At 41.9% G+C, this 13,754-nt stretch overlaps 1 protein-coding gene across 4 annotated transcripts in view; it reads left to right on the forward strand.

Moving 5' to 3' along the window:
* The window catches only part of SCYL3 (SCY1 like pseudokinase 3), a 41,775-nt gene that overhangs the window by 18,691 nt on the left and 9,330 nt on the right, over window positions 1–13,754 (forward strand). For all 4 annotated transcript variants that reach the window (XR_003794365.1, XM_029227859.1, XM_029227860.1 and 1 more), the window contains exons 6-10: window positions 1,033–1,135; window positions 2,555–2,666; window positions 4,595–4,672; window positions 6,777–6,916; window positions 7,566–7,750. Coding sequence is in view for 3 of the 4 variants with exons in the window: in XM_029227859.1 (XP_029083692.1) it covers window positions 1,033–1,135; window positions 2,555–2,666; window positions 4,595–4,672; window positions 6,777–6,916; window positions 7,566–7,750 (618 nt within the window). In the remaining variant the exon portion in view is untranslated. The remainder of the gene's footprint in view (window positions 1–1,032; window positions 1,136–2,554; window positions 2,667–4,594; window positions 4,673–6,776; window positions 6,917–7,565; window positions 7,751–13,754) is intronic.

Raw genomic sequence — 13,754 nt, forward strand, 5'->3', positions numbered from 1 at the left:
CTGCCCACCTCTTTCTTTGCTAAGTTATAGATGCCTCATAATTCCTCTGGCCTTGAAGGCTTCTAAGACTTACTGTATCATCACAGCAGAAAGCCTTTTTCTTGACACTCAGCTTACATTTTTTGGTCATATAGACACCCGTGATAGTGCTTAAAGATAAGAGGTACCTCAGTGTGAGCAGGGTTGGCGCTTCATAGCTATTTCATGGTAAGTCTTTGTACATTATTGGAAGCCATGAGAGCTGAGGAAGCAAGACCCTGGCCCTTTTCTGTGCTTCACCCAACCAGTCATCTGCCTATCTGGCCATTAGTTGGGATTCCAAGATGTAAGGAAGGGCAATTATTAATATTATGGTGGTGGTAAAGAAAGAGTATATTTACCAGTCAATTCAAAAGCAGCTGCTTTCTCTAAATTTGTTCTTAACCACTATAGACATTGACCCCCAAAGACATATTTAGTGTGCTTTACAGGAAATACAAACCGAACTATAAACTTAAGTATAAACCTAAGACTTGAAATAACTCAGGTTTATTCAAATCAGTACTATGTATATATAGTAGTGTTTTTCAAACTGATGATTTGTGGGTTTTGAATCAATTTAGGGGTCCTGACCAGCATTTTAAGGGAGAAAAAGAAAGGAATAAAATAAAAAATATCATTGGACATCTTGGGTAGTAAAGCTAAGTACTGTCTTATGAAACTTTTGTTTCTGATATGTATTTATACATGTATGTGCATATGTTGATAATGATAATTATGATAATTTTTTTTCTCTGGTTTGCAGTCAAAAATATTTTTGAAAGCCACAGACATATATTCTGACCTTTTTTCTTTTTGCCCTTGTTTGATATTATTAGTATCTTTGATAAATTCTATTCACTAATAGTTTTAAGAGCCTATAAATTAGTGTGTGGTAATATGTAGTTAGCTTTGAGTATAATGAGTGCAAAAATGGGAGAAAGTGCTTCAGAGAAAAGTAGAAATGGTTTGTAAAGCAGATCCTCTGGTTTTAATGGTCTTTACTGCTTTTAGCTTCCAGAATTCACAACTCTGCCAGAGTCACACGGACATGCTCGGGATGCCTATTCTTTTGGGACATTGGTGGAAAGTTTGCTCACAATCTTAAGTGAACAGGGTGAGTTGGAGTTACGCTGCTGCATCCACAGAATAAGTAGGAAAATCATCCATGGCTTGTTCTGTGTGTATTCAGAGAACTGCAGTCTTTGATCATAGTAAGGAGCAGTTGCTTACCAAGAAAGTTGTTTAGGGCAGATCCTAATAGCAGGGAGGGAAGAAGCTTCGGGTTTCTTTACTTTGCATAGTTAAAAGAATTTTAGGGCTTCCCTGGTGGCGCAGTGGTTGACGGTCCGCCTGCCGATGCGGGGGACACGGGTTCGTGCCCCGGTCGGGAGGATCCCACATGCCGCGGAGCGGCTAGGCCCGTGAGCCATGGCCGCTGAGCCTGCGCGTCCGGAGCCTTGCTCCGCAACGGGAGAGGCCACGACAGTGAGAGGCCCGCGTACCGCAGGAAAAAAAAAAAAAAAAGTTTTAAGTAGGAAGCACTTTGAACTATGGCTATGAATATCATATGTTATTATCTTATTAATTGTTATCGGTATTTATGGTCTAAAGACGATTCTTTATCAAGCCAGCCAATAAGTAAGTGAATGCTGTTATTGATGTATATGTAATGATCTGAAGAATAGAGTAAGATTCAAAGTTTTTTCTTAATTTCTAAATCAAGATTAACGTTTCTTTATCTTTTTTTCAAAGTCCTTTTGGTTTTTTTTCTTTGTGATTTCATTTACTCATTACTTTTTTCTTTTGTTGGCCCTCAAAGCCCAGGCCACTGAACACATAGGTCTCTTCTGAGCTCTCTGGCAGCCTGCTACACTCTCCTCCAGCCACTCCAGGCCTTCAGTCGTCCACCCTTTAAGTGTACTGGGGTCCATGTCTCATTAGGCCCCTTACTGGCCTATATCTCACATTGCTGCAGCTCTAACGCAGTTTCTTCTTCCCGGTTCACTCAGTGCTCTGCAGTCACAAGCACCATTCAGCTGTCAGCTCTGAGTTGTCCCAGCCTAAACACTTGAGAATTAAACCCTAAGGCATTCTTGGTGGATGATGGACTCACTGTTCTTCACTGTGTCTAGAATGGTGGCAATTATGTACCACCCCCGAGAGAATTGAAAATATAGTCATTCAGATAACTTCCTGTGTTCTGTGGGTGAGGAGACTTGGTTGAAAAGGCCCTCAAACCTGCCGCTTATTAAACCTCCTCCTCTGGGCCTGAGCTGAGTTAAACTGACGGTCAGGAAATGAGAGGGCTTCCAAGGGGAGGCATGTGAGCAGGGGCTTGGATGTGTTGTCAGGACAATTTTCTACACCTGTCAAGGAGCTTGGCTTCAGGAAAGCAGGAAGCTGTTCAGCAACAGCCAGGGCTTTGTTTGTTTGGGCTTTTACAGGTTGGTTTTTGCTCTCGTCAGTCTCCAGCTATAGAGGTCCTGAAAAGAGGGAGACGGCATTGGAAACTAACTGTCGCTCTGGATTTCAGTTTCAGCGGATGTTCTCTCCAGCTTTCAACAGACCTTGCACTCAACTTTGCTGAATCCCATTCCAAACTGTCGGCCAGCGCTCTGCACCCTCCTGTCCCATGACTTCTTCAGGTGAGGGTGCCTGGTGTGACACGCTGGCTGCTCCCCACTGATGCCCGCCTGCTCTCTTGTGGGTTATGCTCCAGTGGTGGGTGTTGGAGGACCAAATGCTGTGGTCCTTTTGCTGCTGTTGTTGTCCTTCTTTATTAGAAGAGAGTGAATCATGTCCACATGGGAAAATAGAGGGAGAAATTGGGTTGCCTCTCAGCTTCCTATCACAGATAGGAAGTTTCGAACTCCTTAATTGTCATGGAGGCCTGGGTCTAGAAATTATAGCTGGATTACTTAGGGCTTCTGAATGTGAAGAAGCTAGGCTATGTCCAGTGATTTACAGTTGGAAGTTAATTGAGGAACTTAATAAACATGGCCTCTCCTTTTTGCTGCCATTGTGATACGAGTCTGTTATTGTTGAATTTTACTCGGGTGGGGGTGTGGAAATGAGCTTATTTTTCTTCAGGCGGAAGATTGTTTTCTTTGTTTAGTGATACGTGATGGAAGAGCAAAGAAGTCAATTTAGTGGGAAGGCACAGTGTAGCTGTTAATACTGTTGCTGGATTCAGATGTTTTTGAACCTCTCTTCCAGGTTAGTTTTAATTATGTGTCCTTTATTTTTTAATTTCCATGACTGCAGATCTTCTGCACAGGTTAACTCCACATTCATGACTTTTATTAGCAAAATCAGTTTTATGTCAGTTGTGAAACTAAAAATCCTATGTGTTTGCAGTCAGAAAGCCTGAGAGAAACCAGAGTGAAGGGAAAGCTAATATTATCCCTGAAGGGGGACAGTTACCTCTAAGGATGGGGGTGTATATTATTAAACAAGGCAGAGGGGGTATTTTCCTTGTGTTACAAGGGTTTTGTCACTTATGCTCCAGGGAAGCTGTTCAGACCTTTCCCATTATGAGTCTTTTAACCAAGGTATTTCCATGTCTTTTTGGGTGATTCATAGTGATACTTTATCTTGGTATAGAATCTCTACAAAGCAGAATCCTTTATAGTAAATAGATGCTCTCACTACCGTGTGTGATAAGAGTTCTTTAGTAAGAATTATGTGTTAAACAGAGATGGGAGAGGGAAGCCAAAACCACACACCGGCGCCCTGTCCCCCAAACCTGATTGTTACACGAGAGGGGAAAGCCCAGCCAGAGGCGGCGGCAGGAGGAGGAGGGCCAGCAGCTCCCGCTGAGGCAGCCAAGCCAACCTGATTGCACTTCAGTTAAGGCTTTGTGCTTTTTCTCTGCCGCTGAGCCAGAGGGAAACAGGTGTCAATGTGAGGAGTGGAGACCCAGGAGGTCAGCTGTCCTGGCGGGGGCTGCAGGCTGCTGCTGAAGCCTCCTTTCCAGGGGCGACGTTGGCTTGGAGCTGAGTGGCTGCGGGGCTCTCTGGAGACCCTGCAGGAAACTGACCACTCCTCTCACCGTCTTCCCTGCCTGGCTGCAAAAGTGACCAGACAACTACAATGGGAGAACCGAGAAGATTCCTGTGACTTATACCAGAAATTCCTCTTTCCCCAACCCTCTTTAATAGTTTTCACCAAAGGAGACTTGAGAATTAGCAACTATTTTGTAACGGTAATACCGTTTCTCCCAGGATAGTTCATGTAACCACATCCTGTTACAACAAAACACTTGGATGATTATGATGATGATTAACACCGCAGCATTGGTTGGCGTTTGTGTATGCACATGTGTGTGTGGTTAAGCGTGTATCCTCCTGACAGATCTCTTTGATATTCTTAAAATATTAAATTCCCTGTGGACTTGTTCCATAGTATTTGTCTTATAAGCTACTTAGTTATAACAGAATCTTCCAAGTGGCACAGGGGAATGATTCTTTGTTGAATATTATTGTGGTGTGGTCTGCGGTTATTGCTTCAATATTTGACAACGCCATCTTTAATCTGTTGTCCTGCATCTTTTTTTTTTTTTTTTGGCATTTAGGAATGATTTTCTAGAAGTTGTGAATTTCTTGAAAAGTTTAACATTGAAGAGTGAAGAGGAAAAAGCTGAATTTTTCAAGTAAGTTTAGAAAATTCAGGCCTTAAAATTCAGTAACTTGGGTTAAGTCCATGTAATCACTTCAGGTGTCCTAGAGAGGATGAGTCAGACATTAGTTTTCTTAAAGTTTAGTGACATTTCCTATACGTCAGGCTCTTTTCTAGGCCCTGGGATGGATAGTTCTGGTGAGGGAAACAGATACAGACTGATAACCCTTAAACAGTGATGGAGCTTGAGGGGGTCGTCCTGAAAACAGCAGAGGACGGGGGAGAAGGAGGTTAGAGAAGAGGTATTCTAGGCAGAGGAGCAACATGAACCGGCGCACAGAGGCAAGACACAGTATGTCTTGTGCGAGGAATGATGAGCGCTTGGGTCCTGCTGGAGGGTAAGGGGTGGGCACCCTTGGACGTGGCACTTAGGAGTATTGACACTGTTGGTAAGCAGTGGACTTCAGGCCTTGAAACCATCAAAGGAGTGAAAACGGGCTGTGAGATGGCTGTTTCCCCTTGGGTGGATCGCTCTGTTTTCTATGGAGGGCACAGGTTTATTTCACATAAGACTTGGATCGGTTGGTAGACTGCAGTAGTCCAGGTAGTAAATGTGAGGCCTCATGTAAGGGCAGTGATGGTACAGTGAAGAAGACACAGATAAGAAATACTAAAACAGACTGACAAGCCTTAGTGATTATCACCAAAAGAGTTAGAGAATACTGGAGGAGAGAACCTACATGCAGAGAAAATGAAGAATTTGGCATTCAGTGTGTGTGTTTGAAGTGTCTGTGGGACTTCAGGTAGAGATGTACGTGGGCATTTGGGCAGATGGGTCAGAAGCTCAGGAGAGAGGTCTCAAGCTGATGAGCTAGAGGCGAATGTGAGGCTTCATCAGCCTGTAGTTGGTGACATTGCCCCATAGAAAGTGGGTAGCATGAAAGTACAGTGGCCCACACTGTACTGGGGCACACAACCTTGTAAGGGGGCCAGTGGGGAGGGAGTGGCTGATGAATGAGACAGAAGCAGTGGTTGGAGGAGATTGAGAGACAGCCAGGAGGCTGGTATTCCAAAGGAGTAGAAAATTGCAGAAAGATAGGAGCAGTCAACAGATACCTGTTCACTTAGCAGTCAGGAGAGCACTGATGACCTTGTCTTAGAGCTGTTTCAGCAGAGCGAATCAAACTGCAGTGAATTGAGAAGTGGGTGGAAGGTGAGAAAGTGGACTTTGGGTAAAATCTCCTGAAAAGCTCGGAGAAGAGGAACATAGAATTGCTAAAGAATTGCTAATGGAGTCAAGGAAGGATTTTTTTTTTCTTTTTAGGAAGGATGTTTTTAAGGCTGGAAGAGACGGGGGAGCATGTTTGTAGGCTGATGGGACGGAGCTGGTGGGGGAGTGAGGGAGGAGTTGAAGATGCAGTTTTGTTGGGGGGCTGTCGGTGCATGGCCCTGGGGGAGAAGGGGGTGTTGGGGCGGTGGCTCAGTGGGGGTGACCTTCAATAAGAGGAAGCCCTCGCATCCATGGAACCTGAAAAGGAGCTGGGAGTGAGTTTGGGTGTGGACCGGTTTGTCGATAGTGGCTGAGGGGCTTGCAGGAGATAAAGCATGGTGGGGCCTGTTTTCCAATTAAGGAGGAGGCAGGATTACCTGCTCAGGGTGATTGTATAGTGGCGTTTTACTACTGCCAACACCTGATATCTGTGTATTTCCTAACTAAGTGCTTGTACATAGCTTGTTTTAATGAGTAACAAAAGTTAGTATTTTGTTTACCGTGGAAACTTTAGATAATGTAATATCCTACGTCTTTTAAACTTGAGAAAGTACCTTTTATTGACCAGAAAGCCTCTGGCTTATTAGCGGGGAGAGAAGACACTCTTGCTATTAATGAGGGGCCATTGTTTGAAAAAATTTTCCTAGCTTGGATTGGAGGTTGTGTATGTACTGACTATCTGGCCTTGCCTCACACCTTCTGTGTTTTTCTTAAATACCTGGGGACTGACCTAGCTACAGTTTCTCTAGCTACATTTCAGATTCATCACTTTGATGGAAGTGGAATAAAGCTGCATGTGTCTAAACTGTACAAGTGAGTTGATACAGTGTTACAGCCAGTTTCCCAGGCTTTCCTTCTTTGCCCTCAGGTTCCTCCTGGACAGAGTCAGCTGCCTGTCAGAGGAATTAATAGCTTCACGGCTGGTGCCTCTTCTGCTTAATCAGTTGGTGTTTGCAGAGCCAGTAGCTGTTAAGAGTTTTCTTCCCTACCTCCTTGGCCCCAAAAAAGGTGAATTTTTTTTCAAAGTATTATTAGTAATTACGGAGTTTGGGAGTTATTAGTCCATATTTGAGCAGTGCAAGATTATTTCATGGTAACCTGAATCACCTGGGGAGCTTTTTAAAAATTTGCCTGTGCCTGATCCACTGGTTCTGGGACAGAGCAAAGATGGGTAAATATGTATTTTGAAAGGTCCCCAAATGATTCTGATGCATGTCTCTGTTGAATAACCTACAATAACTACTAGGAAGGAGAGGACCGTCAGCGCCAACTCTTGTTGTAGCATTTAACACACTTCCTGGCTTTGCGGATGAAATTGCAACAATCATATCCGTTGAATCTAGTATATGAAATTCCTCATTGATTAGATCTAAGTATATAAAGAGCTGTCGACTCAGGATTCTATTAGAACATAAGGTTTCTTTGTAAATAGTACATTAAGTATGATAGAGTATTTCAGAAACACTTCTACAAGGTGGAGTGTGATTAAGACAGTTAAGCCTTGAGTAATTTGGGGTCAAAAGAAGCACTTCCCTTTGGTTTGGGAATTTAGAAGAGCATTTAGAACGTGTGTGAAGTTCTGGGCTCAGTTTCTGCGCTGGGCTTCGTGCTCCTTTCACCGAAGTGACGCGTTGTTCTTTCGTCTGATGGGGAGAAGACGGTGCGAGGGGAGGAGCCCCCCGCCTGCTCTCCCCAGCCCTGTTCCAGGCGCGGGTGATCCCCGTGCTGCTGCGGCTGTTTGAGGTGCACGAGGAGCACGTGCGGACGGTGCTGCTGTCTCACCTGGAGGCCTACGTGGGGCACTTCACCCAGGAGCAGCTGAAGAAAGTCATCCTGCCCCAGGTAGGGGCGGGGCGGGTGCCCACAGCGCTGTCCAGGGGAGGAGGCGGAGCCAGGGCCCACTGGGGAACAGCTGAGAAGGCCTGAGGCAGAACTTCAGTTTAAATGCCTCCTGGGATCCAAAGGGTGGGAATTAAAGTTGCATTTCCAGGCCAGTCACACAGGCAAATCAGTTAAACTAACATATTTGGTTTTCACCTGTATATAACCTGAAAAACTGTAATTCTGTTTGCTAATTCTTTGGGGGAAAACTAACAAGATTCATTTGTGGGATGCTTTGTGAACATAAAGTGCAAGTGTCATAATTAAATTACTATAAAATAATTAAATTATAATGAGAGGAACGGGATGATTCCTGTCAGTGGTTTTCAGCCTATCAGTCAGCCACCAGGGAGCCTGTTAGATTTGCCCACTCCAGGGCTCCAGGTTTGTATCGGTTTTCTGTAACTGAGGTAACAAAATTACCACAAACTGCGTGGCTTAAAACAAGAGAAATCTATTCTCTTATGGTTCTGGAGGCCAGAAATCCAAAATGAGGGTGTCAGCAGGGCTCCCTCTGAAGGCTCTAGGGGAGAATTCTTCCTTGCCTTCTTCCCAGCTTCTGGTAGCCCTTTAGCGTTTCTTGGCTTGTAGCCGTGTCACTCCAATTTCTGCTTCTGTTTTCACGTGGCCTTTTTATAAGGACACCAGTCATTGGATTTAACCCAGTATGACGCATTTCAAGGTCACATTCTGGGTGGACATGAATTTTTGGAAGACGTTATTCAACTCAGTACAAGGTTTTAAAAGATTTTATCGGTCACATGGTATTTTTCAAATAACTTGTTTTTCTATCAGATTAATTTATTTACAAATTATAAGGCCTGGTTTTATGCCAGTTCTTGTGCTTAGGTACTGGGGCCCTAGAGGTATGTAACACACTTCCTGCTTTCAAGGAGAGAGTAGATCGGAAATAGATGTTTGTTGTCTGTGTAGCAAATGACCCCAAAACTTAGTGCCTTAAAATGACAATCATTTTATTAATTCTCACGATTCTTTGGATTGATTGGGCTCAGCTTGGGGGTTCTGTTGTTCCACATGATGTCAGCTGAGGCAGCAGTCATCTGGGGCCCCATAACACATCCAGAATAGCCCCTTGGCACCTTGGAGGGGAAGGTTGAAAGGTGGGCTTACCTGGGGCATCGGGACAGCTGGGGCTCCCTCTCCATAAAGCCTCAGGACATTTCAGGGCCCCTATTCCTCCATGTGACATCTCCACATGATTTCCTTAGCAAGGTGTGTGGACTTCTTCCATGGCTGCCCAAGGCTACCAGAAGTGCCCAAGCAGCCTTCTTAAGGCAGAGATTGGAAACTGACAACATTGCTTCTGTCACATTATGTTGGTTGAAGTGAGTCACAGAAGTCAGGCCAGGTTCACCATGGGGTGGTTTTATACAAGGGCGTGGATACTGGGTGTGTGGTTCACTGGGGGCTGGCTTTAGAGCCTAGCTACCACAACATAGCATTTTGTGTTTACATCCGCAGCAGTAGTTGTCACCCTACTTGTAGTTGTTTGTGTCTGAAGATTTAGAAGAGGAATGAAGCACTCTAACTCTGAAATAGAGATACCATCACAGGTCTCAGAATTGGCACTGAGCTGAGGTCAAATAAGTAGATACTCAGCATATGAAAGGCAGTGAAAACTCTCAGTGGAGCTACTCCCCCTGTAGGGGAATAACTTGACTGGTTTCAGTGTTCACTTTGGGAGCAGTGGAAGATGGACTAAGGGAGTTCAACTAGGAAGTTACTAGAATAGTCCTGCTAAGAGATGACAAGGACTGGGGAAAACATGGCGGCAGTGATTAAGGGTAGAAGGGGTAGGACTCAGTTTCTCACTAGATGGGAGAGTTTTGAGGATGACTCTTGGGTTTTTGGCTTTGGTGGTTTCTTATTTTATGATTACCATATTCAGTTGATAGAATTCTAACCATGATTTAGTTTACTTGTACAGCTTTGTTTCGAGAAAGTGCCTGGTTTGTTAGCATTGGACCTGTTAGTTATTTTATTGAGTCCTGTTGGAAACCTTCATCTTGGATATATGAGGAAACTGGACCAGAATAATGAAGCGATTGATTGGCCGAGTCATACTGAGAACCCCTGGCAGAGCAAGGACCAGAGCCCAGGACTCCTGATAGCCTTGTGTCTGGCTGGTGCACATGCTTTGCCTGCCATCTTCCTTATATATGTGTTTGCCAATTCAGAGCAAAATCTCTCCTGATAGCTCCATGTGAATGTCTTCGTCAAGATTCTTCTGGCTGCAGGTAACTGAAACCCACTTAAACAAGCTAAAGCAAAAAAAAAAAAAAAAAAAAAAGGAGAGAGACTTTAATCAAAGGATGTCATTCTGCCTTACATGGAAATCAAGTGCAGCTGGGACTCAGCCATATGGTCTTCATTGCATTCCTTTGTCTTTTGACTTTTGAAGACCAGCTTTATTTGGTGTACACATGGACAAACACTGTTGACCCATAGCTTCTAAGTTCACTCTCCTCATTTTAAGCAAACCTCAGAGATAACCAGTGTCCCTAAATTCCAGTTTTTGTTACCGGGAAAGAGATCATAATTGGCTCAGTTTGGGGCAGGTGTTATATGCATCAGATATAAAGAAGGTTTCAAGGTCCTATCCTTATGGGTATATAAAACTGAGAAGAGGCCAAGGACTGGTAACATAGCTCTTAGTGACCTAGATGAGTGTTTCTAAGTGAGCTCTGCAGAATATTGCCAGTCCATGTACTGTTTGTTATGGTTGTGCAATGAGGTGAGTACAGATATGGAAAATTAACATTTAAAACCTTCTTTTAAAAAAATTGAGGTACATTATTGATATATTCATTTCAGGTATACAGGAGAATGACTTGATATGTGTGTATATGTATATATATTGCAACTGATCACCACAATAAGCCCAGTTACCATGTGTCACCATACAGAGTTACAAAATCTTTTTCTTGTGATGACTTTTAAGAATTATTCTGTTAGCAACTTTGAAATAGGCAATACAGTATTATTAACTATAGTCACCATGCTGTACATTATATCTCCGTGACTTTTTTATTTTATAACAGGAAGTATGTACCTTTTGACCCTCTTCACCCATTTCATTTCCTCCCTACCTCCTCACTTCCACCTCTGGCAACCACTAATCTGTTCTCTGTATCTGTGAGCCCGTTTTTCTGTTTGTCCTCTGCCCCACCACCACACACACATGAGTATTCGTCTTTCTCTGTGTGACTTACTTCCCTTAGCATAGCATAATGCCCTCCAGGTCGATCCATGTTGTTGCAAATGGCAAGATTTTATTCTTTTTTTATGGCTGAATAGTTTTACTGTGTGTGTACTACATTTTCTTTATCCATCAGTAGATACTTAAATTATTTCCATATCATGGCTCTTGTAAATAATGTTGCAGTGAACATGGGCGTGCATATATCTTTTTGAGTTAGTAGTTTCTTCTTCAAAGAAATACCCAGAAGTAGAATCACTGGATGGTATGGTAGTTCTATTTTTAATTTTTTGAGGAACCTCTGTACTGTTTTCCATAGTGGCTACACCAATATAAATTCCCACCAATAGCACACAAAGGTTCCTTTTTCGCCACATCCTTGCCATCACCTGTTGTTTCTTGTCTTTTTGATAATAGCCATTCTGACAGGTGTGTGGTGATATCTCACCGTGGTTTTGATTTGCATTTTCCTGTTGTTTAATGATGTTGAGCATCTTTTCATGTACCGGGTGACCATCTTTCTGTCATCTTTGGTAAAATGTCTGTTCATATCTTCAACCTACTTTTTAATCAAACTGTTTTTGCTTTTGAGTTGTATGAGTTTTTGGGTATATTTTGGATATTAACCTCTTATCAGATGTACAATTTGCAAATATTTTCTCCCATTCAGTAGATTACCTTTTTACTTTTTTGATGGTTTCCTTTGCTATGCAGAAGGTTTTTAGTTTGATGTAGTCCCACTTCTTTGTTTTTTGGTTTTGTAACCTTTGCTTTTGGTGTCAGATCCAAAAACTCATCACCAAGACTGGTGTCACAGAACTTGCTGCCCATGTTTTTTTCTAGGGGCTTTATGGTTTCAGGTCTTACATTTAAGTCATTAACCCATTTTGAGTTAATTTTTGTATGTGGTATAAGATAGTGGTCCAGTTTTATTCTTTTGCATGTAACTGTCCAGTTTTCCCAACACTTTATTGAATAGACTATCCTTTCTGCATTGTATGTTCTTGGCTCTTTTTGTCATAAATTAGTTGACCATATATGTATACGTTTATTTCTGGGCTCTCTATTTTGTTCCATTGACCTGTGTGACTGTTTTATGCCAGTACTATACTGTTTTGATTACTATAGCTTTGTAATATGGTTTGAAATCAGGGCGTGTGATGCTTCCAGCTTTGTTCTTCTTTCTGAAGATTGCTTTGGCTCTTCAGAGTCTTTTGTGGTTTCATACAAATTTTAGGATTGTTCTATTTCTGTGAAAAATGCCATTGGAATTTTGATAGGGCTTGCATTGGATCTGTAGATTGCCTAGGGTAGTATGGGCAGTTTATTAACAGTACTAATTCTTCCAGTCCATGAGCACAGAATATCTTTCCATTTATTTATGTCTTCTTCAGTTTCTTTCATCAGTGTCCTATAGTTTTTAGTGTACAGGTCTTTCATTTCCTTGGTTAAATTTATTTCTAGGTATTTTATTCTTTGATGCAATTGTAAATGAGATTGTTTTCTTTCTCTTTCTGACAGTCCATTATTAGTGTATAGAAATGGTACAGATTTCTGTATATTGATTGTGTATTCTGTGACTTTACTGAAATCATTATTAGTTCTAAAAGTTTTTTGTTGGAGTCTTTAAGGTTTTCTACATATAGTATTAGGTCATCTGCAAAAAGAGACCATTTTACTTCTTACTTTCTGATTTAAATATCTTTTTTTTTCTTGCCTAATTGCTGTGGCTAGGACTTCCAATACCGTGTTGGCAAGAGTGGGCATCCTTGGCTTGTTCCTAATCTCAGAGAGAAGGCTTTCAGCTTTTCAGTATAATGTTAGCTGTGGACTTGTCATATATGGCCTTTACTATGTTGAAGTATGTTTCCTCTATACCCAGTTTCTTGAGAGTTATCATGAACGGATGTTGAATTTTGTCAGATGCTTTTTCTGTTTGTCAGATGCTTTTTCTGCATTTATTGAGATGATATGATTTTTATCCTTCATTTTGTTAATGTGGTGTATTACATTGATTTTTTGCATATGTTCAACCATCCTGGCATCACTGGAATAAATCCCACTTGATCATGGTATATGATCCTTTTAATGTATTGTTGAATTTGTTTTCTAATTCTGTTGAGTGTTTTGGCATCTATATTCATCAGGGATATTGGCCTGTAATTTTCTTTTCTTGTGGTGTCCTTCTCTGGTTTTGGTGTCAGGGTAATGCTGGCCTTTTAAAAATGAGTTCCCGCTTCTATTTTTTGGAAGGATTTGAGAAGGATTGGTATTAATTCTTTGCATGTTTGGTAGACTTCACCAGTGAAGCCATCTGTGTCTGGACTTTTGTTTGTTGGTAGGTTTTTGGTTACTGATTCAATCTCCTTACTTGACCTGTCTGTTCAGATTTTCTATTTCTTTATGATTCAGTCTTGATAGGTTGTATGTTTCTAGGAGTTTATCCATTTCTTCTGGTTTGTCAAATTTGTTGGCATGTAATTGTTCATAGTAATCTCTTGTGGTCCTTTGTGTGGTATCAGTTGTAGCATCTCTTCTTTCATTTCTGATTTTATTTGAGTCCTCTCTTGGTGAATCTCGCTAAAGATTTGTCAATTTTATCTTTTGAATAAATTAGTTCTTAGTTTCATTGAATTTTTTTTCTATTGTCTTTTTAGTCTTTATTTCACTTATTTCTGCTGTGATACTTTCTTCCTTCTGCTAACTGTGAGCTTCCTTTGTTCATCTTTTTCTAGTTTTTTGAGG

This window comes from Monodon monoceros, unplaced genomic scaffold (genome assembly GCF_005190385.1).
Source record: "Monodon monoceros isolate NGI ecotype Baffin Bay Population unplaced genomic scaffold, NGI_Narwhal_1 Super_Scaffold_18, whole genome shotgun sequence".
In the NCBI taxonomy this organism is placed as follows: domain Eukaryota; kingdom Metazoa; phylum Chordata; class Mammalia; order Artiodactyla; family Monodontidae; genus Monodon; species Monodon monoceros.